This window comes from Diabrotica undecimpunctata, chromosome 7, assembly GCF_040954645.1.
Source record: "Diabrotica undecimpunctata isolate CICGRU chromosome 7, icDiaUnde3, whole genome shotgun sequence".
NCBI classification, from domain to species: Eukaryota; Metazoa; Arthropoda; class Insecta; order Coleoptera; family Chrysomelidae; genus Diabrotica; species Diabrotica undecimpunctata.
In genome coordinates this window covers 95,981,231-95,997,251 of record NC_092809.1, presented here as the reverse complement: position 1 = coordinate 95,997,251, position 16,021 = coordinate 95,981,231, and the positions used below count along the sequence as shown (strand labels likewise).

General features: G+C 32.3%; 1 protein-coding gene across 1 annotated transcript; it reads left to right on the top strand.

The window, feature by feature from the left end:
* Window positions 1-5,075: 5,075 nt before the first annotated feature.
* Window positions 5,076-10,294, top strand: mRpL46 (mitochondrial ribosomal protein L46). Its single transcript, XM_072539445.1, has 5 exons — window positions 5,076-5,383; window positions 5,633-5,766; window positions 6,350-6,492; window positions 7,554-7,688; window positions 10,111-10,294. Exons 1-5 carry the CDS (start codon window positions 5,139-5,141, stop codon window positions 10,252-10,254), a joined length of 801 nt encoding a protein of 266 aa, XP_072395546.1. The 5' UTR covers window positions 5,076-5,138; the 3' UTR covers window positions 10,255-10,294.
* The last annotated feature ends 5,727 nt before the right edge of the window (window positions 10,295-16,021 follow it).

Below are 16,021 nucleotides of genomic sequence, written 5' to 3'. Positions count from 1 at the left end.
GTAACACCATGTCTTGCTTTACCGGTACCTCCATAGGCCCCCATGAATTCCAGACACATCTTGGACTTGGTTTACTTCCACTTCTTCATATACGTCGTGGTCACCTTCGAAAGACGCCAGCCGGTTATGGTGTACTATCATCAGCTTTCCCCTCGGAATCTTGCTTATTTGGTAGATGACATCGTTGATCTTCACCATAATGACGTATGGACCTTTCCAAAACTGCTGCAACTTGGGAGAACAACCTTTTCGCTTCTTGGGACTATACAGCCAGACTTTGTCGTTCTTCTTAAAGCACCCCTTTTCGACTTGCGTATCATACCCTTTCTTCATTCGGTCGGTAGCGATCTGAAGATGGGAACGGACCAACTCGTGTACATCTTCCATTCTTCTTCGTAATTCGATCACATAATCTTCACCTGCTACATCTTCTCCAGGTCGACACCGAAACTCCAGATCACAAGGTAGTCGCATCTCGCGTCCGAATAGTACTCTGGTTGGTGTCTGGCCTGTTGATTCGTTAACAGCAGATCTGTAGGCCATTGTGAAGAACCGAAGATATTGGTCCCAGTCTCGATGATGATCGGATACCATCTTTGTCAAATACTTGTTAACTGTCTTATTCATCTGTTCTACCAAACCATCCGATTGTGGGTGATATGCTGTAGTTCTTGTTTTCTTCATGCCTAGTCTATCACATATTCCTTGGAATATATCGCTTTCTAAGTTCCTTCCTTGGTCACTATGGATCTCCAAAGGCACTCCAAATCGACTGATATATTCTTTGATCAACTTATCTGCAATGGTGGCGGCCTTCTGGTCTGGAAGTGCGTAAATCTCGACCCACTTAGTAAAGTAATCCATTACTACCAACATGTACTTGCCTCCATTTTCACTTTCTGGAAATGGCCCAGCAATGCCCAAAGCTATTCTTTCAAACGGGCTTCCAACATTATATTGTCTCATAATAGGAGCTCTCCTTTTTTGGTAAGTCCCGTTCGTTACTCGTAGCACAAATAGTACATTTCTTACACCAGTCCTTTACGTCGTCGGAACTGTTCATCCAATAAAACCGTTCCCGAATGAATATTCCACTAGAGGTTTTATCAGAAAACAAGACAAGACTGATCATAAATAGTTGAATTCCACAAAGACATCACCATGGTGTCATTATTCCAAAAAAGTAAAAAATCCAATAGATGATTCATGATAATCTTTTCTATGTAAACAGTTTTGGCCACAGTATAACTTATAAATTGTTTCTGTTTCAGAGAGTACCTAATTTAAATAATTAATTGTTAAAAGTGTCTTAATAAAAAAAACATCAAGAGTGGACCTCCCCACTATCGATCCGGTGGAAAAATGGAGATGGAAGGACGCAAATTGGCCAAACTACAGGAGACAACTCAACCAAATCGAGATGAAGAGAGAATTCCAAACTACATAAGAAGTCGAAAGAAAAATCGAGGAAATAACGAGAAAAATTCAACAAGCAATGGAGGACAACATACCAAAATCTATGACGAACAACAAAGTACTAATCATCCCAACCGAACTGCAGGATCTCATAAAGGATAGAAACAAGGCCAGAAAAGCTTTCCAGAGAACAAGAAGACAAGAATTCAAGGACTACGGAGATGCACTTTCCGAATAGATAAGAGTAGGACTCAGAAGTCTTACTGAGAATCATAGACAACGAGGGAATACACTTTGAAACTCAAGGAAAAGTGGACGCCATAGCAAGAAAAATTACAGCTACACACAGACAGAACCAGGACATGTCGGACGCAAGAACGGGAGAAGAAGTCAACAACGAATATGCCAGGATCAAAAGAAGAAACGAATTCTTAATGGATGAAGAAGACTACACCAGCCCAAACGAAGTTGCCAAAATCATCAGAAAACTAAAAGGGAGCAAAGCACCTGGTCCAGAAGGAATACATAACATCACCCTCAAGGAGCTAGCGAAGAAGATTATAGTACAACTATACTACATCTTCAAATACTGCCTGGAAAAAGGACACTTCCCAAACAACTGGAACACACCAAGATAATCCCCCTACTTAAACCTAGAAAGGATGGAAGAAAACCAGAAAGCTACAGACCAATTTCTCTCCTAGAAACAATAGGAAAAATCCTGGACAAAAATCATCTACAAAAGACTAATGAAACATGCTGAAAAAAGAAGAAGCATCCAAGAAGAACAATTCGGATTCAGAAAAGGAAGGGATAGCCATACTGGGCATAGAAAAAGCATACGACACGGTTTGGAAAAAGGCACTAATCTTCAAGATGGATAAAGCTGGACTTCCTCACTACTTAATTAACATTTGTGATATGTATTTATCTAATAGAACTTTTCAAGTTTCAGCTGACCAAAAGATGTCGACGATACAAGAAATCCAGGAAAGGATGCCTCAGGGCAGTATTCTATCACCCATTCTATATAATATTTTTGTTTCAGATCTACCAACTAATCCAAAAACGTCCACAGCCCTCTACGCGGATGATACAGCAGTGTATGCAACCGGAAAGGATGACAGAAAAATCATCAGGAATATGGAAAATCATCTCGGAAAAATCACGGAATTCACGGACAAATGAAAGATAACGCTGAGAAGACGCAGTTTATCATTTTCACTCAGGAACGCAACCCACCAGTACATGAAATTACAGTAGGAGGAAACAGGATCCAAGCAGGAGATTCAGTCAAATATCTAGGAGTCCACCTCGACAGAAGACTAAATTTCCGGTTGCATACACAAAAAACCAAGGTAAAAGCTAAAGCAGCTAAAAAACTAATACTCCCCTATATTTTCAGGACCAGTCCACTAAAGAAGGCCAAGAAGATCCAGTTGTACCAGGCCTACGTTAGATCGGTGATATTGTATACAGTCCCAGTTTGAAGTTCAATAGCGGAGACCAACTAGAGCAGACTTGGAGCCACAGAGACATCATGCTACAGGATCATAGACGGATCAACATGGGAAGAAAGAAGAACCAATGCGACCATCAAAGAAATACTACAATGTACACCACTAGGGGAGGTGGCTGAGAAAAGGACCAGGTACTTCTTCCACCAGGCCACAAGAAAACTTCGTAAGACCAGAGACATCCTCGAGAAAAACAGGGTCCAGAGGATGTTCAGAAACACCCACAAGCTGATCGACCACCTGATCAGGGACTAGCCGGGCAGAAGCCGTGAACACCCAACCAGGTAAGTAGGTACGATGCCACAAAAAGTACCTACAGAAGAAGCCATGAAGCCAACAGCAGAAGTCCAGGAATCCAAAAGGAAGAACCATCCACAGCAGGCGATGCAAGAGCGGGACGTCGAGAAGAAAAATAAGATACTTAACAGTTTAAAATGTATTATTAATAAGGCAATAAACGTTTTTATTTTTATTTTTATTTTTTATTTTTATTTATATAGAATAAAAAAGACAGTCTAAGCATAGTACATATGCGAGACAGTAAGCATACATAACTTATAATATTGTTAAAAGTACGACTCTGTATGAAGCTTTGAACTCAGACAATAAAAAAGAGTAATACATCTTTCTGAAAAAAAAAGTAACTAAATGGAAGAGTTTAATCAGTGCTGCCAGGTCTACCGTTTTTACGGTAGATCTACCGTTTTCCACCTCGATCTACCGCTCTACCGTTTTAACACCTTATTCTACCGCATTTTAAAATTTTAGGCATTTGACAAAACATAAAATACATATTCATAATATACAGATGTATTTTGGTTCTGACATTTCTACGTCTAGTGTAGATAAAAATGACTTGTAATTTGTAAAGTTACAGTGTTTAGAATTTTATATAGAGGGTCTGTACTAATTATTAAAAAGGTTTCCCATAAAAAATAACATCGTGGAAGATTTGCAGTTCATAAATCTTGATTTGGTGCAAAGTAGAAAAATTAATTCAATTGCACATATTTCACCAAAATTGGGCAATATTGGGATAAATCAGGGCGATCTTCAATCATTAGATAATGAGTGGAGACTTTTATAAAACACTGAGTGGCCTGAATCTAATGATATACTAGTATTTTGGAGTCAAGTAAGTGAAATGAATTATGGTAGTGGACTAAATATGTTCCCCAATTTATCTCTATTTAAAAAGGAAAAGACAGTTAAGATTTGATTTCACGTACAGGGCGCTTGCGCATCCGCTTATACGTATTTCGGCCTAATAGGCCTCATCAGAACGGCTTTCGCAATCGCTCTGAACCTGAACGTGAAAATAAATCTTTTCTGTCTTAGGAAGCAACTCTAACATGGCTTCGTATAGACGCAAATAGCCACATCTGATAATAAAATCGTAAACTAATTTTCGAAACCAAATTCAGAATTTCGCTTTAATCTGTGCCTTCTAAGAATTGCAAGGCAAAACAGACGTTGATAAAGATGTTATGAGAGACATGGGGAATCTAAAAATTGCATTCCACAACATATCTCCTCAACTAAGCAAAATTCTTAGCGAATTGGTTTCTAGTACTCGTACAGAGTATATCGAAATAAAAAGGAAAAGACAGTTAAGATTTGATTTCAAGATTCTCGGAATCTTGAAATCAAATGAAAATGAAAATGAAGCTGGAGACGTTGGCTCCAACGGAAGTTGCTATAATTTTAAGGTAAAAAATGATATGGGAAAACTTCTTAATAAAAACATTTACGAGCAGAACTCGGCTATTGACGAGATCTAATGGTTGATTTTTTTATAATTCATTGTTGTGTTTTGTTTTACCATACTTTTTAGGTTTAGTTTTGATTTCAGTTAATGTTTTTGAAGTTTATTTAGGTTAATTTTTTAATAAAAATTATGTTTTTAGAAATTTTGTATGTATTTTCTGGTGAAAATTATTTAAAAATGAACGTAGTGTTATAAAAAGGCATTTAAATAGACCATTGGCATTAGATAATGTAAAAAACAACAAATTCGATATCTTTATGGTATTTCTACCGTTTTCTACCGTATTTTTCAAGTTAGCCCTACCGCAAAATGGTTCATGTCACCTGGCAACACTGAGTTTAATGCTCTATAAGAAAAAGTCCATATTGGAAATCTTTCATAGAAAAAGAAGAAGACTAAGGACATTCAAGATAACCTCTTTATTTTAGGTTTTTAAAATGATGAAAAAATGTTTTCAGTTATTACAAAATCAAAATAATATTAAGCAGATATTAAGAACAACACGAACTCAAGCCATTTCAAGTGAAAAATGGGATTTATTTGCTGCAGTATGTCTAGAACGAAAACCAGTAATAACACCACCACTAAATGATTTACAAAAGGATTATAAACAATTAATGAGTGATATAGAATATGAACGAAGTTTAAAATCGAATTTTGAACTAAGACATGAAACCGATCTGTAAGAAATACTTGTTTTTTATTCCCGATCTTTATATTTTTTGATACAATTAAGTACTTAGGTTGCTTTAGAAAGAAATACCATAGTCTTAATAGTATCTTATCGTGGTCATTTTTGTTAGATTATTAAAATTATTAGAGAGCTAGAGTTTCTGTAATTTTTTTTTCCAAGCCTAGGTTTAAAATATAGCAGCCACCATACTTTTTCTTTAAATTTTTTTCATGCATTTCATTCATCATATCATTGCAGTAAGAATTTAGAAATATTGAAGAAAGGTGGAGAAATAGAAGACGTAGATGTTAATCTAAAACAAACTGCCCAAGATTTGAAAGATATGTGGACAGCAGAAGCATCACAGTTTAAATTTGCTGATACAGTAACAGGTTAGTAACAAGACACTATTTAAGATAAATTTTATGCATGAAAAAAAGTTTATTCAATGTTTGTCACAGGTTCGCCTCATTAGTTGAGTTTTCTTTGTATTATTTGTAATTTTATCCTCAAGAAGATTGATTATTACCCTTCTTTGGTAGTTTATTTTCAGACTCAGTTAATTAGAGATTTTTGTGTTCTAAAAACTGTAAAAATATTTTCGGAATCAGGCCAGCCCTTTATCTAAAGTATTGTTTTATTATTTGTGGTTGTTATCATGTATGAGGTGTATTAGCTACTAAAGGGCTTTACTGTATAATGAAATAGTACATTAAATATACCACCTTAATTTTGTGTATTGTATTAATAATTTGATGTTCATTTCATTTACCTCCTGTACTGAACACATGCTTTTTAATTTACCAACATGGCTCTACCACACAATGTATAATGTATGTGCTAAGGAATAACCAGTGCTACTAGTTGGCTACTGTTCTTATTAAAACCTGTTAAGCAATTAAAGAAAAAGTTAAAATAATAAAATCTTTTATTATCCATTGTCCTCCGTTTATTACAGATCAGTTTGTTTTTCAGATGCAGATAAGAAAAATGACCAAAAATCTCTAAATCGAAGGTTGGATAAACATTTAATATATGTTTTGAACCAGAAAGTTGGTGATAAGAAATTCTATCTATTGCCACAAGGTATTAGACAGGATGGAGAAACTTTAAGACAGGTACAAAAATATGTTACTGTAGAACACCAGGGGATTTTATCTTCTCCTCCTGACGTGTTGCTCACTGCCTGTTGGGGCAGTACCTTCGATCTGGTTCTAATTATATCTATTAATTAATTAAAATGTGTTACCTTACATTTGGCGATCACACTTCCCGTATTACACTTTAAAAAACATCTTACTACTTGAGAAACTTTATTTTGCGTTAATTGAACATTGTGTGTTGAAAAATGAGCGAATTAATTTTTATTAATCAAATGTGACAGTGACACAATGACTGATGTTTTTTTTCTAATAAAATTGAGAAGAGAATACGTGATAATCTCGCAACTATGTGCAAAGAGTATATGCAACATCTATCGTGCATTCTCGGGTACAACTCGACTTAAAACTAAAAGTAGTATTTTTTAAAAAAGGGTGTTCGTCATTTGGATCATAATTTTAGGTTGCGCTACGCAACAGTTACTATTTAGACATTTTAGATGAATTACATGAATTATCTGATAATCATATTCCAATCGAACTCTGCATGAACTATTAGACAAAACTACCACACATACATTAATTTTTGTATATAATACTACATATTGTTACAGAAAAGAATCCTCAAAATACTAATGTCATATTAGATTGATAAATTCTATTAGTTTTAGGAGCTTTTAAACAACTATTATTTTGATTCTTGTTTTCATGGCCCATGTCTTATTTTTATTAATAATTATCATATCTTTTGAGTATCAAACAATGGTTGTGTTTTTTTACAATTTTTTTCCCAAATGATTCTATAAACTTGACTTTAAACCTATGTATAACGAATTACTGTATTTTTATCAATTTTTGAGCTATAATATCTCTACCTATACTCAGTGGGGATCTATAAAAAAGATAAACCTTAACTGCATAAAAGATAAAAGACATAAATAATAAGTTTTCTTAAATTTTGAACTTTCTTGGGGGAGGCAGAATTTGTCTATTTTCCCCCGTGTATCCACTCCTGCCTATACTCCATGCTCTATCAATAATGAAATTTTAATCAAAATTTTCTTTTTTTGCAATTGTAGAGTGCTGAAAGAATTCTTAAAGAAAGTATAGGACCCGATGTGAAAGCTCAAATTTACAGCAATGCACCATGTGGATTTTATAAATACAAATATCCGGCTAATATAAGAAATGATAAAAATATAGTTGGAGCTAAGGTATGTATATGTAGTTGTAGTGTTCATGTATTTGTCAATAGCATTAACATTATTAGTATGTGAGTATACCTTTTAAGCCAGAGCTTTCCTAACTAACTTATCACACTAGTTCCTCGATAGTTTTGGAAATTTTTTCATATCTTGTTTTATGTATTAGGCTTATATGAATCTTGTATAGTTTGGAAAAAATTGGGAATAAGTAGTGGCGTTAAAATGAAGTCCAATAAATTAAAAGAAAAATAAAAACTATACAAATTTTGGGAGAAAAATAACAAATATAATCAAAGCAAGATATATAAAATACCCAAACATAAAGCAATAGATTATAATAAATTTAAGTATATCTGAAAGGAATACAATAAAATACTAGTAAATCATAATGACTTTTAAAATTAGTTGGGAGAAATACCTGTATATCTTATTAAATAAAGATATTGACACTGAGACAATAACAACATTGTTGTTACAACAAATGAGAAAGTTGCTTAAGCATTTCATAGAATAAACAAAGGTTAAACACAGTTAAACTAGATTATCTCGCTTGAGAAGCATGGATTCTGTAATGGGAATCAGTAACAAGTTGGCTTACAACAAAGTATAAAGTCAACAGATGTTGGTTAGAGCATCTTCAATGTCGAAAAAATGACTATCCAATACGACAAATTATGGAGTGATAAGTCTGTGGAGAGACTGAAAGAAATAAAAAAAACTTATATAAAGAAGTTTTTTTTCTGTAAAATCCTGTTATAAACATCTCAATTAAGTGTAGTTATTAAAATAAAATTTAACGTTTGATAGAACCAAAACTTTATTTAATGTGGCAGTATAAATGATGAATGTACATTACCTACTTCAGTCATCAGACGAAAATGCCTCTGAACCTCTAAAAATCATACGAACAAGTAGGGGGTAAAACCTCCCAGTAGGGGGGTAAAAACGCAAAAAAAATCGATTTACCAAGACTCTATACACCGTAGAAAAAATATTTCAAATAAAAAATGTAGCTGAGGTAATTTTAAACAAAAATGGTTATAAGCATTTTTTGTGTAGAATGAACCGTTCTCTTAGAAACAACGCTTGAAGCGACAGTCGATTTTGCATATTAGTTACGCGCGCGAAATCAATGTTCAATAAAATTTGTATCAGCTGGGCGGTAAAAATTTGATATCTTTTGATTTAAGTAACCTATCGACAAAAATCAAGATGCGTTTTAAAGGTAAAAAGTTCAGCTTTCATATGCAGTTTTCGTATTTTGCCGCAAATAAACTCAGGTTTTATACAGGTGTTAAATAAATAAACTTGACGCGATTTTTGCCATTTTTTATGATTCTTACGAGATAAATACAATCTATCCCTTTCATTGACTGGCCACTATAAAGTTTCTATAACTAGAGTCTAACCTTCAAAAGCTATAGCATGAAATCTTAGTTTTGAGTTTTGGCAACAAATGTGAGGCATTTGAAATATGCTTTAAAAACCCTGGATTTAAACTTCACACAACAAACGATCTAAAACATTTAAAACTTTTTTTTTCAACTACACTAGTAAGTGTTTCAAAAGAACAAAACTTCTGCAATAAACTACACCCAAAACCGTCTTGTTAAATTCATTTCTTGTTACGATTGACCTTTTGTAATGTAAAACATTAAATTCTACGTTTTTTATTCATATTTCAAATGCCTCATATTTGTTACTATAACTCAAAATTGAAATTTCATGTCATAGGTTTTAAAGACTGATCTCTAAAAATGGAAAATTTACTACAACTGGTCAATGAAAGCGATCAATTTTATGGAGTTCACGAAAATCGTAAAAAATGGCAAAAGTCGAGCCACGTTAATTTATTTAACACCCTTATAAAAACTGAGTTTATTCTCGGGAAAATACAAAATCCGCATACGAAAGCTGCACTCTTTGTCTTTAAAACGCATCTTGATTTTTGTCGATAGGACATTTGGATCAAATGATATCGAATTTTTACCGTCGAGCTAATACAAATTTTATTGAACATTGATTTCGCGCACTTAACTGACATGCAAAATCGACGGTCGCTTCAAGCGTCGTTTCTAAGAGAACGGTTCATTCTACACAAAAAATGCTTATAAACATTTTTGTTTAAAATTATTTCAGCTACATTTTAGTCGAAACATTTTTTTTCTACAGTGTACAGATTCTTCGTAAATCGATTTTTTTGCGTTTTTACTCCCCTTTGAGGGACGTTTTAGGGTGTAAAAGTGGTAAACTTTTTTGCATCCTTTTTGGTGTCCCAAAATTAATATTCTCTGCAAAATTCAGCTTTTTCCTATGATTTTTAGGGGTCAACTCTCTGACGACTGGACTAACCGTAATATTACCATCTTTAATAATCTTTTTTTTATTTGCAACTTGCTGTATATATTAGATGAATCGTTTTATTTTTTAGGTATTTATCTACTTTGCAAGATACTTGAAAGGTCAACCACCAGCAAAAGGATTGGATTTTAAATGGTTGGATCGAAACGAATTACGCAAAACATTACCTCCACAATATAATGATAGTGTTAAACAGTTTTTAATAGATGAATAGTTTAAGTTTATAAAAATATAGTTTTGTTACTTCAAATTAATACTGTTTATTTGTTATTTTCTTTTAGCCAAAAAATACCTATTATCTTTTTCTTCAAGATAGAGGAGCGTCAACATTACATTCCGAACTTCTATCAATCTAACATTTTTTTTACTATTTCTTAAGTTTCGAACCAGGTATCATCTAGAAAATAAGTATTCTTACTATATCGTTGGCACTGGGCGATAGAATCAAGATAATCCATTTGCTGGATTGCATAATTGTTTGTCTCTTACCAATTGCTTTAAACTTAAATCTTTTGGAATTTAAACATCTTCATACCGTAGTTTTATAACAGTCTTCTAATATCATCTTTTATTTTAAACAAAAATAATTTATTTAAAGTATTATAATTATAAATCGTTTCTCTAATCTAGGCCAATAAAGTTGGATTTTTACTCGACAAAACTGTATGGACGTGTTTAAAAGTTGAAATTTATATTATAAGATATTACAAAAAGACTCTCATCTAGGGACTCATCCATTTTTAGTCGAAATATTTTTAAATAAACAATTAAAACGTCAATCTCATTATTTTCATTGTAACTTAAAAACATGTCTATTTAGAGATTTAACATCAACAGACAACTTTTTCAGAAAAAAAGATATACAAAATTAGATATGCTTGATTAAAATCGGTCGATAAACAAAAAAGTTATTGCAAAATGAACAAAAAAATTACTGTTTTAAATATTATTTATTATAAAATTTGTTTAAATGTACCTGAACTTACCGTCCCTTATCATGTTTGAATTGCTTGCAAAAGATGGGCCAGATCGGTTGAATAGTTTATGCGAAATTTAATTCGTTTATACGTTTTTTTTTTAAATGAGCTAATTTAGTCCAGATAAATTTACTGAATGGATCTAAATATCCAGGGAGTACAAGTCCCTGGTCAAATTATTAGATGCATTGCAAGATTTCATGTAAAATATTGTTAACCGAGTGATATTATACCATTTTAATTTTTTTTTATTGATGTGTTTTTTATTTTTATGTTATCAAATCAATTACCGATTTATTTCACATGAATAAAACTGCATTAATTTAGAAAAGCAGAAGCTTATTGAGTTTTAAAGAAAAGTGAAATTAATGTTAGTAAAAGTCATTATATAGTTGAGCCACCTTTAGCCACTATCAAAGCTTTAATTCTGCGCGGCATGCTATCAATGCAAGACTGTTTGTACTGTCTACTGCATTTGAGGATGATGATTCTACACATAAATAATCTTTTCTAGGAGCTGGGTTTGGTTGGTAATCATATCTTTAGCCACTTCTCTTTTCATCAGCTCTCCCAAATTTTCAATTGGGTTCATATCAAATCAGGATTACCCGGCCAATCGAACAGAGGAATATTTTTTCTGTCAAAAAAGCTTTAACAGACCGAGCTGTGTGACAGGGAGCTACATCTTGCATGAAAGTGAATGGTTCCATATTAGTAGTCTACAACAATTATTTTAAATAAAAATCATTAATATTGTAGTTTAGATATACCATTATTGCATAAAAACTCTTAAGAAACATAAAACTACTAAAGAAAATACAGTGCATCTAATAATTTTCTTCATTAAGATGTATACTAATATACCAATACTATTGGTATTGTTGTCATATTTGAGCCCCTTCTTGTGAGTGTTTCTGGATTGTTTGTGGTGTCGTGTTGTTTTCTTTCTTCGATCTTGTGAAATTCCTTGTTTATAAATGACAGTGAGTAGTTATTTAGTCAGAACCTTTGTTATCATGTTTTTCTCTTCCTGAAACGCATTTTCATTAGAGCACGAGCTTCGGGACCTATCGTATAGGGATTTGATGATTCCTTTTTTAATGTTTACGTAGTGATTGTAGTGAAAATTTAAATATCTGTTAGTGTGGGTTGGTTTTCTGTAGACTTTGGTTGCATACCCTGTGTCTTCTTTTGTGATTAGCACGCCCTGAAAAGGAAGTGTGTTGTTATATTCTTGTTCCATGGTGAATTTGATTGATTCTTCTTTTTGTTGATGTCCATCAGAAGTTTATCCAAAGCTTTTGGTCCGTGTGGCCAAATGGAGACATCATCTACATATCTCCACCATACTGTGGATTATTTGTCTTGTTTGTGTACAATGTGTTCAAAATCCTCCATGAATATATCTGCTAATAATAGAGATAAAGATAAGCCCATGGCTAATTTAAAATTTTGCTTATAGTAATCATTATCTAGTTGAAAATAAGTGTTATCTGTGCAGAGTGTTAGTAGCTCCATAATAGCTGATATATTCAGTTTGGTTTTTGTTGACAGTGTATCAATCCTCTCTAGTTTGCCTCTTATTATTTTTAAAAAAATTTCCAATTGTGCATTGGTGAAAAGACTGGTGATATCAAAACTGACAGCATGTTGTTAGAATTGTAATTTATTTCGGCTAGTTTTGCATGAAATGTGAGTTTTTGATTTTTTAGAAAGATTTCCGGAGTGGAAGTCGAAACGTGAAATATTAGTTAATTAAAAATGTGATTTTCATCACAATCACAACCAATAATTGTGGCTTAATCACATAAAAAACATAATATTTAAATTGCACGGAGTTATTGTAAATGTTTATAAGTTTAAAAAGTGCTATTTATTATTAAATCATTTTGTGTACATAAATGTTATTTTAGTATACGTCGTATATGAATAAAATAAGCACCGGATTATTGAGATGCATTCAATCAAATTATCTGGTCCCCGTCATTTTTCAAAAAATCTTATAAATAAATTAAATTTCCCAAATATACTCAACTCATCTGGCCCATCTTTTGCGCACAATTCAAACACGGTAAGACCCTCCAGTTCAGGTAAATTAAAACAAATTTTAATGAATAATAAAAAACTTATTAACAATATTCAAAAACTGCAATTTTGTTGTTCATTTTGCAATCACTTTTTTGTTGATTAACCGATTTTAATTTATTATAGGTATCTCATGTTGTGTATCTTTTTTTTTTCTAAAAAAGTTGTCTGTTGACATCAAATCTCTAAGTAGACAAGTTTTTAAGTTATGAGTAAAATACTAAATTTGACGTTTTGGAAAGTCAAAGTCAAGTTTTAGACAAGTTTTTAAGTTATGAGTAAAATACTAAATTTGACGTTTTGGAACTATTTTCTGCGCATCAGTAGAAATATGTCTAGGTTTATCTTTTTGTCGATTTTCTGATTCTCAGAACTTATTTCGAAAGATGGCTTATCAATATTATATAAGTATAAAATGATACAAACTTAATGTGGCTTAATCACATTTAATCAGTTAAAGGTAAGGCTTAACGAGAAAATAAAAATGAGAGTTTTGATCTCTTTCTTGTTATAAAACTATATATACCTATGAAATCTTAGTTTTTCAATGTTCTATGCTAAATCTTCCACATCCTATTCCTATTTTCCACAAGCATTGATAATAAGGATTGTCGGAGTGTATAGTTTTCATTTTGCTCTTAACAATAGCATTGCTCATCTTGCCTACTTATTTTTATGAAGAATAGTATATTTTGCCGTCTGCTAGTTCTTATAGATTTCAAAAGTTCGAGTTTTTGAAGAATTTCAGTTAAACGATAAGTTGGTGCTTCATTTGTTTTAGAAATAGTCCATGTTTCTGACCCATATACCTGGTTGCTAGTAGTGTTCTTTTTTATTTCTATTGTATTTTTACTTCGTTTTGGAGATATCACCAGTTATGGGGAAGCCTAGTCCTAGGTGTATGAATTCAAACCACAATTATAAATCAAAATATATTACATTCCATGTTTCGATTTCTAACTCTGATATTACCTATAAAAAAATACATTTTATTTGTGATAGTGGTTTTTTTATTCCAAAATATATACATATAGTAAGTAGTTAATATAAAAACTACAACAAAATAACTTCCAGTCTTCTTATAAGTCTTTCTGGTGATGGGTAGAAACACGACAAAAGACAATATTATGTGTTATTAAATCTAAATCCTAACAACCGTCTACATAAATATGACTTTGTCAAACTTATAAGATTATAATTATAGTGTGATTATTAGTAATTCTCCACCCACATTAAATCTATCATTAATGATGCAATGGATAATGATCCACCTGTTTTGAATAATATTTCTACATTCACATTGTATTGTAAATTGTAACTAAGTTTGAATTGTCACGTTCACGTACTGTTATTGTTATTAGTTACTTTTTATTTGATTAAAAATGTTGGTCTCTGGCGTCAGATATTTACCGACAAACGGTTGCGATATCGTTTGCCGATAAGCGGATTATAATCATTGATCATATCCATAACTCGTCATCCGCCACAGTGGATCAGTTAAGACCCTACTGAAGACAAATATAAAATTTTAGGTAGGTCACTTCCACAAAAATTTTAGAAATTAACTTCACTGCACACAAGTGCTGACATCTTGTGAGCAAAACTCCAAACTTGACAGATAAAGAATTCTGTTTCATTGTGCATGATCACAAACCTATTAGTCTGAAGTTGCCTACATGTTAAAATATTCTATATTTATATGGTGTCCCAACGAAAATTAGTTCTGTTCTAAAACTGTGAAAATTAAAAATGTTTTGATAAAAATCCGATTTTTACACGAAATTAAATCTTACAAGTTAAACTCTGGAAATGTTTTCTATTAATTACACAACAGTTTTCAGTGTTTTAATCGATCGACTAGTTAACGACTAATCGTGTCAATACGAGTTTCAAAGTTTAAAAATCAATTTAAGTAATAAGAATACAAAATAAAAACAAAACAACATCGGAACGAATGTCAAAATGAACTAATTTCCCACATTCATAAGATCGTTTTCACTAACTCTCAGGATAGTTTATACTAAAAAAGATAGAATTGAAATAGTTATCATTTACTTTCGTAATAAACGAAAAAAAAAAAATGTAAGCTACCAATGGGTACGTACAACACTTACTTAATTGGTAAGTTTCAAAGTATGGATTCAGTCAATAACATCAAACGAACAGTAGGTTTGTAAGTCGTCCAGTTCGAAATGAGGGTATTGAAGTTACAGTTTTGGGTCATGTGTAAATGGATTATACTCGGCATATCAGAAAAATATTTGAAGATTCTAGTATTTCTAGAAGATGATCCTGATAAATGCCTTCCTTTTAGGGAAATTCATATTTATAATTTCAGGGGAAAGGTGAGTTCCAGATATACATTCTTTATTTACAAAAAAACTGCTCTAACTTAATTATAAGAATATTAGCGGAGCGGTAATAGCTAATTACTCTTTGCTTAGTAAATTAAAGTATTTTAAAAACAAAAGTAGTTTATCGATAGTGTTATTTGAATTTAAAATATCTTGTGTTGAGTAAACGGTATTTACCTAATTGTGACTGTGATGATTGAGCTTTTCGCACTCTTCCACTAGAACATGTTTTACTGTAAGGAATGAACCGCACTTATCATAAACGGGGTGTTCTTCTTTTTTAAACAAATGTTCATTAGAAAAATGGAAATTTCCAGGTCTAAACGAGAAATAATCTTTCGTCTGGATACTTCGGGTGGTTGCTATGGTCCAATTTTTTTTATCTTCTGAACATTTGATGGTGTGGATTTCTATGTGCTGTTTCAGTTCTTAAACAGGTGCATCATGAAGTAGCTTTTTAGATCCATACTTAAAGATTGGGGTGACATGTGAATACTGTTATTGTTTATGGCTTCTTTGCTTTATTTCCTGCTATTCCAACATGTTGTGGGACCCAGAGAAACTT

What these genes read in the sequence shown, in the direction of transcription:
- mRpL46 (XM_072539445.1), top strand. Translation starts at nt 5,139, where the DNA reads ATGATGAAAAAATGTTTTCAGTTATTACAAAATCAAAATAATATTAAG. An exon ending in ATTTGCTGATACAGTAACAG is followed by an intron (nt 5,767 to 6,349) that starts GTTAGTAACAAG and finishes TTTGTTTTTCAG; the next exon opens with ATGCAGATAAGAAAAATGAC. An exon ending in ATGGAGAAACTTTAAGACAG is followed by an intron (nt 6,493 to 7,553) that starts GTACAAAAATAT and finishes TTGCAATTGTAG; the next exon opens with AGTGCTGAAAGAATTCTTAA.